We start from the raw sequence: 14,159 nt of genomic DNA, 5'->3' as shown, positions 1-14,159 counted from the left end.
TTGGGCTGGCCCAACAGCCATGACCCTGTCCCGTTCTCGGCTGGCTTGACACAGATTTGGCATGTGGAATTCAATGTCCAGCCTGCCAAGCGCCAAGAAGGGGGTGTGGCAACGAGAACCGGATGGAAATTGTCGAGCTGCGGCTAGGAGCTCGTCAATTCCCGGCCGTCTCAGCAGAACGTGCCCGACTGCAGGTAATGTCAGGCACGTTCTGCCCATATCCCTGTTGAATGCTGTCGGGGAAGACAGTATTGAATAGGGCCACACCGCTATTTCTACTGTTGGGAATAGAGGTGGGAGAATGAATATCCCCCTAATACTACAGGTAATAATGTCTCCAGAACAGTTCTCATGCCCTGTAAAGTGTACAGTTTTCTTTTTGGTTCCTGAGACAAAAAGCAAGAGCGTAGAAGAGAAAGTGACTGTTGATGGTTTTTGCATTGTCTCACTGCACCTCCTCCTACAACATATGCAAGACATTCTAGCTATCCCTGCATGCTACTCCTATACATATACCATTGCTTCAGGTGAGTGGGGAATTATCTGGAGATTTCTTGGAGAACAGAGTGATTGTTACCTCTTAAATTCTTCACAAAATCCTCTAGCTTCATCTTGCGCTCGGGCTTGACGTTTGGACTGTACATGTCAGTGTTCAGGAGGATGATTGCGAATGCCAGAATGAAGATGGTGTCAGGGTTCCGGAACTGCCGGACAACACCGGGGTTACAGATACAGTACCGCTGGCTGCAACACAAGATCATAATATCAAGTATGTGCTGTTCTAGAGGCTCAGATGAGACAACTTTGGTTATAGACCTTCATTTCCTAAAAAGCAATGATTCTCTAAATAACCTGCTGTATAGCCCAGTGCTGGTGTAGATAATATTTGTGCAGAACTGTTAATTAACTAACTGTGGGTAAAATCACTGATGCAGCTGACTGATTACGTGAGTATTGTTACCAATGTTTGGAGGGTCCCATTGCCACAAGTGGTCCTGGAGAGGGGGTGGAACTCATTTCCCTATGCCACCTAATTTCCCTACCCCCATTAGGCCCTCCCTACATGCTGCACAGCTGAGAAAAGTGGTATGGATCCAGATGATTGTTGTCAGAGTAATAAGTGCAGCCCCTCCTGGCTGTCCTTGTACCTCTCTCATACCTCATCTTCCCTATAATCATACTATGTCCATCTCCCCTTTATTACGAGCCCTTCCCTGGCTCCCCGTCCCCTTCTGTTTCCAATTCAATCTTCTCACACTCACATACAAAGCTGTCACCCAATTCCTCTACCATTTAAATATCCGACTCTGTCTCCCTATACACTCCCAACTGCCCTCTTCACTCCACAAATATATGCTCCCTTCCCTGCATAGTGATTATGTCTCCAAGATTTTGGCATTCGGTGCCCCCTACCTCTGGAATTCTCTACCTCTCCTAACAGGCTCTCCACAAAACCTTAAGGCTATCAAGACCCACATCTTTATCTAAATGTGTTCTGTCTGTCTGTCTGTCTATCTATGATATACAGTATTCTGATGTACAGTATTTTGCATGGCAGTAACATACATATATTAGTCATTCATGTATTCTTTATTGTTGTATTAGTTTAATAAAGAGTATTTAACTTTAACATAAATGATGAAAACTTCTTCTAAGGCAGTGTTACCAACCCGCGGTGCCTCTCCCACTCTCTACATGATAGATCAGCTCATGAAATGTATTCCTCATGCCTGACCTTCACATGCAGACACTGTATTGCAGAGGGAGATCATCCCTCCCCAGTGATTTCACACATGCTGTTTAAATTCCAAGTGACCGAGCCCTGACCACCTGATTCTGCTTAAGTCAAACTGCAAGAGCTTAGACAAGCTTAAATCTTTAATTAACTGTATGCAGCTCAAAATATTATGCATTCCTGATATGCCGTTCTCCTACTACCCTTGTACACAAATGTCAAAAGGTGTAAGCGTTTTACCTGCGTAGATATATTCTGTAATTCACCTACAACCCTATTCTCTGTGACAATTATTCTAAGTACGCAGCTTAGATGTGGCGCGAATACAATAGATTATACAGGTACAGTAAGAGATAAATAGATACCTAAATGCTTCAATGAGTCGTTCTACTTTCTGAGCTTCTCCCTGGACCCGTATATGAGCCTGGAACTTCCTGAGCGCTTCATCTAATTCCATGGCGGAGAAATCCATCTCATCAACCACACAGCTGGAACACAGAATATACAATTGCTTAGTTCAGCCTCCCGACTGAGAAACGCATAACTGTTGAAAATTGTAAAAATAAAACACAAATGTTGTTTAAAATAATATTTAAATATTACGGTATAGTTTATAATTTGATGTTGTTAGAACAAATAATTACAAAAGTGATCATGGCAATATTCCATACTTGACATTGGGACATTCTGTAAAAGGCATGAGGACAATTACAAATAGCTGGAATACCCAACGTAAATAGCATGAGGACCTACTGTAAGGGGGACTTACTGTAAGTGGCATGAAGACCCACCACAGGTGCCATAAGGAACCATCATATACTGTAGTTAAGTAATGTGGAAATACCATTGGGGCCATAAAGACCCACCACACATGCCACAAGGAACGACGATATACAATGTGGAAATACCATCAGGGGGCATGAAATCTCAACATAAATTACATGAGGATGCACCACACAGTAACTGTAATGTGGAAATGCCATAAGTGGCATGAAGACCCACCACATACGGTGGTATTCAATTAGTTAAGATAAACATTGAGTGTGAGGTGAGCAGGGGAGCTGGCTATGATGAATACCTGCTCTGTACCACGGCAGAGAGAGTGATGAAGAGGTGGCTGTACTGTAACGCTGGTGAGTAGAGTACAGGAGGCAGGCTGAACTGCAGGGAGGATCTACTGTAACTGCGCTGGTGCGTAGAGTACAGGAGGCAGGCTGAACTGCAGGGAGGCATCTACTGTAACCACGATGGTGAGTAGAGTACAGGAGGCAGGCTGAACTGCAGGGAGGCATCTACTGTAACCGTGCTGGTGAGTAGAGTACAGGAGGCAGGCTGAACTGCAGGGAGGCAGCTACTGTAACCGCGCTGTTGAGTAGAGTACAGGAGGCAGGCTGTCCTGCAGGGAGGCAGCTACTGTAACCGCACTGGTGAGTAGAGTACAGGAGGCAGGCTGAACTGCAGGGAGGCATTTACTGTAACTGCGCTGGTAAGTAGAGTACAGGAGGCAGGCTGAACTGCAGGGAGGATCTACTGTAACCACTCTGGTGAGTAGAGTACAGGAGGCAGGCTGAACTGCAGGGAGGCATCTACTGTAACCGCGCTGGTGAGTAGAGTACAGGAGGCAGGCTGAACTGCAGGGAGGCATCTACTGTAACCGCGCTGGTGAGTAGAGTACAGGAGGCAGGCTGAACTGCAGGGAGGCATCTACTGTAACCGCGCTGGTGAGTAGAGTACAGGAGGCAGGCTGAACTGCAGGGAGGCAGCTACTGTAACCGCGCTGGTGAGTAGAGTACAGGAGGCAGGATGCACTAACTCTAACCCTTCTCTCCAGCAGCCTAAATCTCCCCTCCCACAGCCTAATCCTCTTCTCCCATAGACTAACCCTATCCCTCCCCTTTGGCAGCCTAACGCAACCCTTCAGCAGCCTAACACTCCCCTCTCACAGCCTAATCCCCCCCCTTCCGCAGCCTAACCCTCCCCTTCCACAACCTATCCTTCCCCACCAGCAGCCTGACTCTAACCATACCCTGCAGCAACCTAACCATAACTGTCCCCCCTGGGGGGTGTGGTGGGGGGAATGGGCCACATTCCCTCTCTCCCCCCCCCCCCCCTGCAATCATGCTTCCCCTAGTCACAGTAGCCCCCCACCCCCCCCCCCCCCGTAATTTTTTTTTTCCTGGATCCGCCTCTGCTCCCATATCTCTCCTGCCGGAAACGCCCACTTAACAGAAAGTCCTGGTATTTACATTGCAAAAAAGAATAATAAATGTGTTTGTACCCCTTCCATTGCAGCATAGCATGTCCTGGTGCACAGTTACTTGCCATGGTTTCATACTTTTCTACTCTCCCAGATCCTCTGGGAGAAACATGATTTTTCATGTAGTCCCCCACAGCCCCATGGAAAACCCTTTTTACGTCATGCCCACTGGCTAGTGAAGTTGGCAGAATGGAGAGATTAAAATAGGGGATCGCAGGGTCCTCGAGTAGGAGGTGGGAAATATTAAGATGTTTCTATGAAACCGTGCCATTTTGTACCTGCCTCAATGCAAATATGCATCAATCTGCCTGCAAGGGGAGGGGCTTAATGGTGTGGCTAGCTAGTCCCCCCCCAACCCCACCCACCCCTAATTACCCCCCTGCATTAGTAGGAAAGCATGTCTTTTTGCTTCACTCCAATCTTAGAAAGTGGTACTACCAAAAATGACATATAGGTGCAGGTGCCCATTCTTTGTTTAGTACATTAAAATCCCCTTCTCTATTTTAGTACTTAGAAATAGATATCAAACTCAGGGGGCATCGTTTTGAACAATCGGAGCAGCAAACAGTTGTACTGCTTTGGGAATCATCAATTAAGCTAGTACTTCAGTCACTATTGGCAGCACAGACATCGAGCGTCTGCTTATTATTATACATTTCTAAATGAACGTAGCACTTAACAATTATCTTAAATTTCACTGGACCAAGAAAAATCTTTCTAGCTGAATTAATGTAGAGGGTTTTTTAAGCATAGAAAAAGAGTGGCTGTAATTATTTGTTCCTCTGTCATCCAACAACGAATAATAATGTCAACAATAAATCCACATGAATGATTTCTGATTCTCTCAGAGCGGTCATTTCAATTGTAATGAGATCATAGAACACAAGAACTCTAGAATAGGTTATATTATTACCCGCTAATACTATATAATGTTTAATAACACACAAGACAAAAAACAAAGTTAATATAAGCACTAGAAACAAACTGTTCTTCTACAATAATCCACTGCACAAGAAAACAAGTTAAGGCGCCCATTCACTAGTACGATTTGGGTTTATTTCACCCAATCACGATGCCAAACTCCCCCCCGATTTCCCTTCTTAAGGTACGGGGAGATGTGCTACAAAGACAGGAAGTAACCAACCATCAAAGTATTTCTCCTAGCTTCCCATAAAACGCTGGACGTTCCCATGGCGATCTTCATGGCCGCCGTCTGTCCCCAGCCCACCCAGATGTTTGTGAAGGGCAGAGTGACTACGCAAGTCTTCGAAATGCTGGGCATACCCCTGGGAATAACAGGGTATGATGTCAGTGCCCACCCCGAATTTGTTGCGAAGCGTATGCTTGAAAAGTCAGTCCAGGCTGACTTTTCCTTTCGAGCTACCATCAAATGATTTCTGCTCCGTGGGGCAGCATTCCAGTGGATGTGTAAGTGTACACATCCACTCACATGTTAGTGTGGAGATTAGCGCTGTGGGAGGTGTGATAAAGTGCCTGGTACTTTATCACCAGCCAAGCAGCTCCTAGCTGTCCCTTTTGAAACTGAGGGGTAGATTTATTAAGCTCGGTGAAGTGATAAAGTAACTGGTTTTTATCACCGTCCAATCAGCTCCTACCTGTCATTTTTCAAACCAAGCCTGTAACTTCACAGTCAGGAGCTGATTGGCCGGTGATACAGTACCAGACACTTTATCACTTCTCCTCCTTTATCACTACTTCATACATCTACCCCTCAGTTATTGAATCAGTTATGTTCTGAAACAACCAAGTTAGAAAAAGTCTTCTTTCAATTCATCGTGGGTAAATGGGCTTTTTATATATATTCAGGTATTCAGGTTATACACAGTGGTTTGCCTACAACAAATTCATGTGAAATGAAGCAACTCACCGGCTTCTACCATTTGTTCTAAGCCAAGCTGATGTGTTCACAGAGAGATAGGGTCATGCTTGTATAGCAGACGTAGAGCTGATACGCTCCTTTGCCTTTAGCAATTACTTAAAATGTACGATTTTATTACGGCTGGGAAAATAATGGAGAAGCACGCAGAGCAGGTGAGAAGGTATTTCTATGAACTCCACTCAGTCTCTCTATGATAAATACCAGACTATTGTCTCCCTTCATATTATAAAGGGGCTTTTGATAGGCTCCGATCTGCATCTTAACTTTCATCGATGCTTTGAAACAGACAGAAGTACTTAAGGAAGCAAAGGTATTAATGCCCCGAATTCTAAATGTATAAATATATCATAATTGGATGTCTGCAGATAAGTAAATGCTATGGATGACTTCAGATGCATAAATACATACTGCATAGATGCACAATAACTAAATGTAGATGAAGGAGAGATAACATTGCAAGGTTAAGGCAAGTTTGTCATTGTAAGCAGGAGTATGCCATGGCAAGTTGTAGTTGGGAATCAATATATATTACTGGGCAGGGCCATCGAGACACACTGTGGGACCACGTGATAAAGGGGGCAAGCAAGGCCAAATCCGGGAATTGTGGCCACATCCCCATTAGAGGAAAAAAGGAATACAGAAATACTATATGCAAAGCGGCAACACACGCCACATTGGGGCATAAGTCTCCTCCATCTGGGCCCCTCATGTAACACTGGGCCCCTCCTATAACACTGGGTCCTGGTAAATAGTACCTTCCTCTCTGTCACGGCCTGGACTATCTGTATTCCCGGCACTGACCTGGGTGCGCCAGTGGAGGGCGCAGGGAACCGGAAGCGGGGAGGCTTGAGGTAGCTGGAGCTCATGTACGGAGGATAGCTGTGAATGACCTGCCGGGGACACAGAGGATTGGCTGAGACCTAAAGCAGAGGCGCGGGGTCTAAGCCGACAGCGGTGTTCACCAGGGACCCCCGCAAGGGGATATGGACTTAGCTGCAACTGCCGACCAGGTCGCGGCCCTCTGCCCAGGTTCCTCTGTGACTTTGGCAAGGTTTGATACTCTGGAGTCTCTAGAGCAAAGATGTTTGTTGGGGTACTAAAACAATGGATGGGGATCGATGGCACTGAATGCTTGGAAGCAACACGGAGAGCACAGAGGAATATGGGTAGCAGGATGTACACAGTATCGTGAGATGCGGCCTGGGAGCCGGTCGATGGTATTCGATGGTGATCACTGGGGATCGCTGGAGATCACTGGGGATCGTTGGGGCGGCCTGGAAGCCGAGAGGTAATGGGCATGGGAACCCACTAGTATCCGGACACTGAGGAGATAACCTGGGCTGCACAGAGAAGGCTGGATCACACAGCAGATGGAACTCGTGGAGGCTTCTGGCAGGAGTGCAATAACCAGGGTTGCTGAGGATGGAACAGGCAACAGTGGACTCAGGTAACCAGACCTCTGGAGCAAGTGGGGAGTCTTGACAGGAGCTGACGCTGGAAAACTCTCAGGGGAAACTGACGAGTTGTTCAAGACGGGGAGGAGACTGTGAGACAGGCTTTTATCCCTCCAGTTAATGAGGGAATTAGACGCAGGTGTGGGAATTAGCCACAGCAGCAGCAGCACACAGACCAGGAAGTGAGTTGGAGCTTACCTGGATCATGTGACCCGCAATCTGATCAGGGAATACACCTGAAGTGACGCAGGGGATGACTTGGAAGCAGGAGACATCACGCCAGGGATTACAGACTGTACCGGCAGCAGATCTGCGGAGTATATTACCCCAGTGTGCCGGTAAGGGGCGCACGCGAGCGGCATGAGAACCGGGGTTCCTGACACTCTCGTTCTCAGGACTCCCTGTGTGAGGATGAGCACACATTGGGCCCGGTTCAGCATTTCGAATGAAACCAGCGACGTTCACAAGTTGATTGACAGCTGGGAGGCATTTGAAGGCGTCACCCCAGCCTTTTCTGGGAGCTGGCCGTGGGGAGGGGGAGGTCCACTGATGTCAGCAGCCACCTTCATCTCCTCACAGCTATAGCAGCGCTGAGTGAGTCTAGAACAGGGGTAACCTTTCGATAGTGGGTGATTGTGAATCGTTTTCTCCCTTTGTGCATGGCTGTGATCGTGTCTGATCAGGCCCCATGGCTGAAACCCTGAAGAGGAGAGGAACATTGGTGACATGACTAATCCACGATGGCCCTGTACGTGAGCGCTTACTGTACATACAAAAGTGGAAAGGCAGAACAGTTGGAGAGTGATCAGGGAGGGAACATGGAGGAAGGGAAGTGGAGAGGAGTATCACATTTAGTAAGTTGTGATCAAATAAAGCACATGCATGTTTAAATCTGGGAGACCGGAAGGGAGTACGAGAGGAGCGGCACACTGGGCGAAGCCGTGGTGAGCCTGACTGGAAGTAACCAGGAGTACATTCTGAGTATCAAAGGAAATCTAAAATAACAAATGCAGTAATGGGTGCCTGACTCAAGCTCATGGGAGCTTTGATATCAGACATATTTCTAGTCCTATTATTCCACATGTACAGTATTGTACAGTATTGGCTTTAACTATCTTGTCACAGTTGTCACAGGTACTCACCGAAAATCAAGGAAAAAAAGATAATTTAACAATAGTGTCTAGTTTGCTGAATTGCCTCCAAGAATAGCTAAATGCCAGCAGGCCACGGAAGAACAGGAGATTTCATATCTAATAAATCTATTCAATAGCTATATTTGTCAGAGTATTCTGCATTGTTTCAACACCTGACAAAGTGGCCATTACCATGTCTCACAAATTGGAAAAAACAGCTGATGTACGAAGAAGCAATATATGGAGGAATTATGGGGCACAGCGGGGCATGCCGGTGCATCCTAAGAGGGAGCTTGAGAAGGGATTGGATTATTGGTGATTCTGTAAATTAGTTATCTTCCCATATGCGACAAGGTAATTAGACTGTTCTTGGAACTCAGTGGTCATCAGAGAATGAGCCTGCAGCAGATTGACAGCCCGCTAAAAGCCATTTAACAGCACAAATCCTTGGTAAATGTCAGGGCTGGGAGAATTCTACAAATTAAGTTTAAAATAAAAAACTGAGATAGCGCAAAGATCCATAGCATGGGCTGCAGCTGGCGAATATGCCTCACGAAGGATGAGAATGGTTCTATTAAGTACTGATTGCAGAATGAGGAATACTAAATAATTCTGCAATTAAATTTATGCCACAGTCGGAACAAGATGAATATAAGGTCTTATGAAATCTGTCACATTGACCACAGGGACTGTTCCCTCAATCCAGGAATCGGTGACAAATGTGTCTTATTGTGATGTCGGCTCTGTATAGGAGTGTTGGAGAAGGGATTTTAATTGAACCATGTTAAAATCAGTGGTGGTTTTTACCTATGGGCTGCAGCAGCCCTCCCCCCCCCCCCCCCCCCTCCAAGTGTGACTGGCAGTGACTTCCTATTGGAGAGTGGCTGCTAACTGGGTCCCGTGCATGCGCAGGACGTGGACTATACTGCACATGCGCCAGACCCGGGACCTTGAAAATGCCTCCGGGGGGCTGCTGCAAAAGCAGCCCATAGAGGCATGTGCCGGCCACGCAATGGGGACCGGCGGCCTAGGCAGCAGCTGGAGGGGACCAGGAACGCAGCAGTGGCGGCAGCCCCCCTCCTCCCGAGAGGTAAGAGCCGCTAATGGTTAAAATGATTTTATAGACTACTTAAAATTGGTGTACTGTACCATGATTAGATTGATAAGTACTGACTGCTTCATGCGGAGTCGCTGGGTCCTGGATCACTCCCAAGGACTCAGAGATCACATAAACACAATCTTTCAAACACCAGACTTTATTTAGAAATAAGATACAGGGAGGGAGGCAACTTTCCTTGATCTCGGCCTACTACCAAGCATCCCTGCTTAGCAGGGTCATGGAGTGGTCACGAGACTCGTTAGATAAACAATGGGTTACTATTGAATCCAATTTCACTGGGAGGCAACTCAAATATATACCTTGGTGCTCGATTGTGGGAAATATTAACCATCCATTAGTTGGCCCAAAGCTAAAACTATAGACAAAGCTGAAAGTGAAACTAAAACTTACTTCTCTAATATCTCCATTGACGCCTATTTTCCAAAATCCCAGGTTCCCCCCGGGCTCTTCGGGACAAATGTCTTCGTGGAGGCTGGCTGGGATCACCAGAATACACCACTTGATCTCCACAGGAACATACATACCTTTTGAGACACTGCCAGTGGAAAGGGGCTTGAACAAGTCGGATTACTGGCTCTATCTCCAGGTCCGTCATTTCACCACTTCTTTAGGAGGTCTTCAGATACTGGGTAGGGCACTTACACCTTTGGAGAGGTTATGCTCCCAACAACAGCCACCCACACATGTGATTTCTAATATCTACCAACTGCTCCTGTCCGCTCTTATGCCCCCTGATCCAGTGTACCGGGGGCTTGGGAGAAGGATTTCGCCTACAAGCAGATCAAAGTTAACTGGGATAATATATATCAAACCACTAGAGTTTGCTCGGCCAGCCTAGAAGTGGTTGAGACGCAATATAAGCTGCTGACTAGATGGTACCGCTGCCCGAGTACGCTACATACATTTTATAAGGGTGTCCCCGCTCTGCGTGAGGTGTGGACAAGAACAGGGCACCTTACTCCACATATGGTGGGACTGTCCTCTGATCTTACCTTTTTGGGATGCTATAAAGCAGGCATGTCCAAACTATGGCCCTCCAGCTGTTGTGAAACTACACATCCCAGCATGCCTTACAATCGTTTTAGCATTCCCTAAAAGCAAAACTGTGGCAAGGCATGATGGGATTTGTAGTTTCACAACATCTGGAGGGCCATAGTTTGGACATGCCTGCTATAAAGAAATTGGCTATGGAGATACTGGGCCACCCTGTCCCACCCGGCCCATTTTTTTACTCTTATCGCATTCGATCATCCCCATATCCAAATACAAAAAATCTTTACTGAGACACATAAATAATGCGGCTAGGGCAGTGCTTCCGGTCCACTGGTGTTCGCTGGCCCCTATACATTGTGGGAATGGTGCCAACGCATGGACTTCTACATGGCGATGGACAATATCTACCTCTCCACTCCTGAGAAATTCCCCACATACAGTATGCTCATGTGTGGAATACGTGGATAGAATTCAAAGACACCCCCTCATATAAAAACCTGATACCTTCTACCCCGTAAAACAGGTGCCATTTTGGAGGAGATTAGGACAAGATTGGACCATGTGTCCTGCTATACGATGTCTTGACTTGTCTGCAGGCTGGAACACCTCTCCACGAACATACCCCCTACCTTCCTTCCCTCCTCCCTTCTGTCTTCTTTGTCTTCCTTTCTGTCCTGTACTTTATCATCCTTCTGTTTAAATGTATAACTGTTATTACTTTTTGAGGATGTCGTCTCTACGATTATTTCTACATAAGATATGTAATATATGTCTTCTTTGTGTTCTGTGGATATGCTATACATCTAATATGTTTTCCTAGATTATTTGATTTATGCCATTCCTGTTATTGATTGATGGAAACATTTTCTTGTGAAAACTTTTGAAAATAAAGAATTCTAAAAAAAAAATTTTATAAATTGTTCTAGTGATCAATATTTTTTGGGTGCCCAATTAGTAAATAGGAAACTTCTAATATAATTAGAATCTAATAGGTGCCCGGCGTCTCCCAGTGGGGAGGCCATTCCCGGGATTAGCGGGGACCTGGGATTGAGACCAATCCCAAAATTTCAGGATTGATTTGCACATGCAACATTTATGCTAGACAGCGCTGATCACCAGCTGCGCTCAGACGCTGAGCAGCTACAGGTTGTACAGCATTAAGTTAGCGATCACACAGCCGCACACCTACCTGCCCCTTCAGCAACACCTCCCACCCCTTTAGCAGTGCCTGCCCCCTTTGAAGTCACACCTACCTGCTTAAATAAAAGCTGGAGTCCGGAAATTTAAATTCCCAGGACTGAAAAATATTAGCCAGGGACCAGCCTCCCTATCTCCCAGTAATAAAGTACTGTCAATGTGTTCAAAGACAAGGGAAAACAAGAATCTTCTTTAAGTGGCCAATGCACTTTCACAAAACAGCTATTTGCATTTCTTCTAGTTTATTCTACACCCCTCTAAGAAATGCAATAAGACACAGTGTAGTGCAAGATCTCTGATGCAATGATACTCACTCAAGGACATCTCTATTGAACTGTTTCTGCCTGTTGCCCAGAAACTCTCCAATCATCTGTCGGCTCAGTCCTTTCCTCTGCAGGAGAAAATGAGCCACTCCAACTGGGGTGTCAGGTACAAATCCTCGTTCAATCAGATATTGCACCCCCTTTTCAGGTTTCCTATAGGAACAAAAGACAGAATAATTCAGTAAAAAGGAATAGATTGTTATAAAATGATTTATTGTACATTTATTATTATTATTAACAGTTTCTTATATAGCGCACACATATTCCGCAGCGCTTTACAGAGAATATTTGAACATTCAACAGTCCCTGTCCCAGTGGAGCTTACAATCTATATTCCCTACCACATGTACACGCACACACAGACGTTCTAGGGTTCATTTTGTTAGGAGCCAATTAGCCTACCAGTATATTTTTGAATTGTGGGAGGGAACCGGAGTACCCGGAGGAAACCCACACAAGTACGGGGAGAATATACAAACTCCACACAGTTAGGGCCATGGTGGGAATCAAACCCATGACCTCAGCTCTGTGGGGCAGTAATGCTAACCATTACACCACTCGTTATTACTAATCCACCCTCCTTTTCATGATTCGATCTCTGATTCAGCTTAATTATTCAAATTTCATATTCAAATAGTACTTTGGGCAGGAAAGCGCTATTGACCAGCGGTCACATGGGGTATGAGTGGTCTTTGTGGGGCAACTACCCTTTCCAAGGACGGCTGGTAAGTTCTGCCCTTGTGGGGGGACAATGGGCATTTTTAACAAAAATGTCCACTCTATGCCATAGTAAAGGGTGTTGAGACCTTCTCAACGCAGTTTATGGGCGGGATGTTGTAACATCCGCTGCCCATTATCGTTGGGCATCGCATTATTAATAACGGCATATGCTCTAACATATGCGGTTATTAATGCTGGATAGCGCTGCGGTAAGACAGCACTGCGGTAAGAAGCCCATAGGCTTCTGCAGGGAATCGCCAGCTTTTGCTGGCGATTCCCTCCGCAGCGGTGACACTGCGGAGGGGGGTTAGAGCATACAGAAATGCGGTAAAAACCAGATAACTGGGTTTTTACCGCATTTCTGTGTTAGAGAATCGCCCCCTATGTCTTTAGTCAGATTGGGTGTTTTATTCGCTGCCGTGTTAGCATTTTCAGTCGCCACCATTTTATAACCTTAGTTGGCAGAGCTGGTTATCAAATACTTGCCATTCTTTACCAGCAGGGTCATTCCAGGTAATAAATATTAATACCCATTTAAACTTATGCAGTTCTTTCTGTGTCATTATTTTTAGTTGATAAGCTAGTTTAGATTGGTGCCAAAGGTCAATCACAATAAATCAATAGACGTCTTAACTGCCCCCAAACATCGGCTGATGAGACTGTGATTAGGAACTAGCAGAGAGGAGACATATAGTAGGTTATGAAGGGAATATAAGAGCAAGTGCAGTTATTTCACAGTCAGAGGGAATAACCAGAGATAAACAAATTCTATATACCTTGAAGTACATTATATAACACTTGTACATCCAGGCACTACAATCCATATACGGACCTGCTTCGGTAGCAGCCCACAGATGAATGTTCAGGGTTGGCACACAGTAATGTCCTCCGTATTGCGCATGTGCAAAACCAATTTTATGGGCTGGCGTGCAGCAGCCCATAGAGGCATCCTGGAGGGAGGGAACACCTCCCAATGGGACTGCCTTGGTTGACTGTCAGGTCGAACTTCTAATAGGAAGTCAATGCCAGTCACAGTGAAGCCAGTGCAGTCTCACAGACTGCATCTGGCTTCACTACAGTGGCAGATTTTACCAGGGGGGCTGCAGCCCTACAGCCCATAGGTAAAAACCGCCACTGCTGTACATGTATCAGGAATGGTACAAATGATTCTGTGTGAGATCAGAGCTCTGCCAGGATGTTGCGCTTGATTTTTTCTTCATTTCTATCAAAATTCGATCAAATAAGAACACCACAGTAATATAACTGCTACGGTAGCTATCACTAAATGATTATTGGTGCATGTATTTTTGAGTTTCAGCACAGAGGA

The 14,159-nt window shown here is 45.8% G+C and overlaps 1 protein-coding gene across 11 annotated transcripts in view; it reads right to left on the bottom strand.

Moving 5' to 3' along the window:
* IQSEC1 (IQ motif and Sec7 domain ArfGEF 1) overlaps positions 1 to 14,159 on the bottom strand; it is a 781,720-nt gene that overhangs the window by 44,615 nt on the left and 722,946 nt on the right. For all 11 annotated transcript variants that reach the window (XM_083156421.1, XM_083156428.1, XM_083156420.1 and 8 more), the window contains 3 exons: positions 12,104 to 12,265; positions 2,101 to 2,223; positions 578 to 744 (listed from right to left, as the gene is read on the bottom strand). In XM_083156421.1, the coding sequence (XP_083012547.1) occupies positions 578 to 744; positions 2,101 to 2,223; positions 12,104 to 12,265 (452 nt within the window). The remainder of the gene's footprint in view (positions 1 to 577; positions 745 to 2,100; positions 2,224 to 12,103; positions 12,266 to 14,159) is intronic.

This window comes from Crinia signifera, chromosome 8, assembly GCF_055691185.1.
Source record: "Crinia signifera chromosome 8, ASM5569118v1, whole genome shotgun sequence".
Taxonomy (NCBI): Eukaryota; Metazoa; Chordata; class Amphibia; order Anura; family Myobatrachidae; genus Crinia; species Crinia signifera.
Note: the sequence above shows the minus strand (reverse complement) of the source record. Positions and strands in the feature narration are given on the sequence as shown.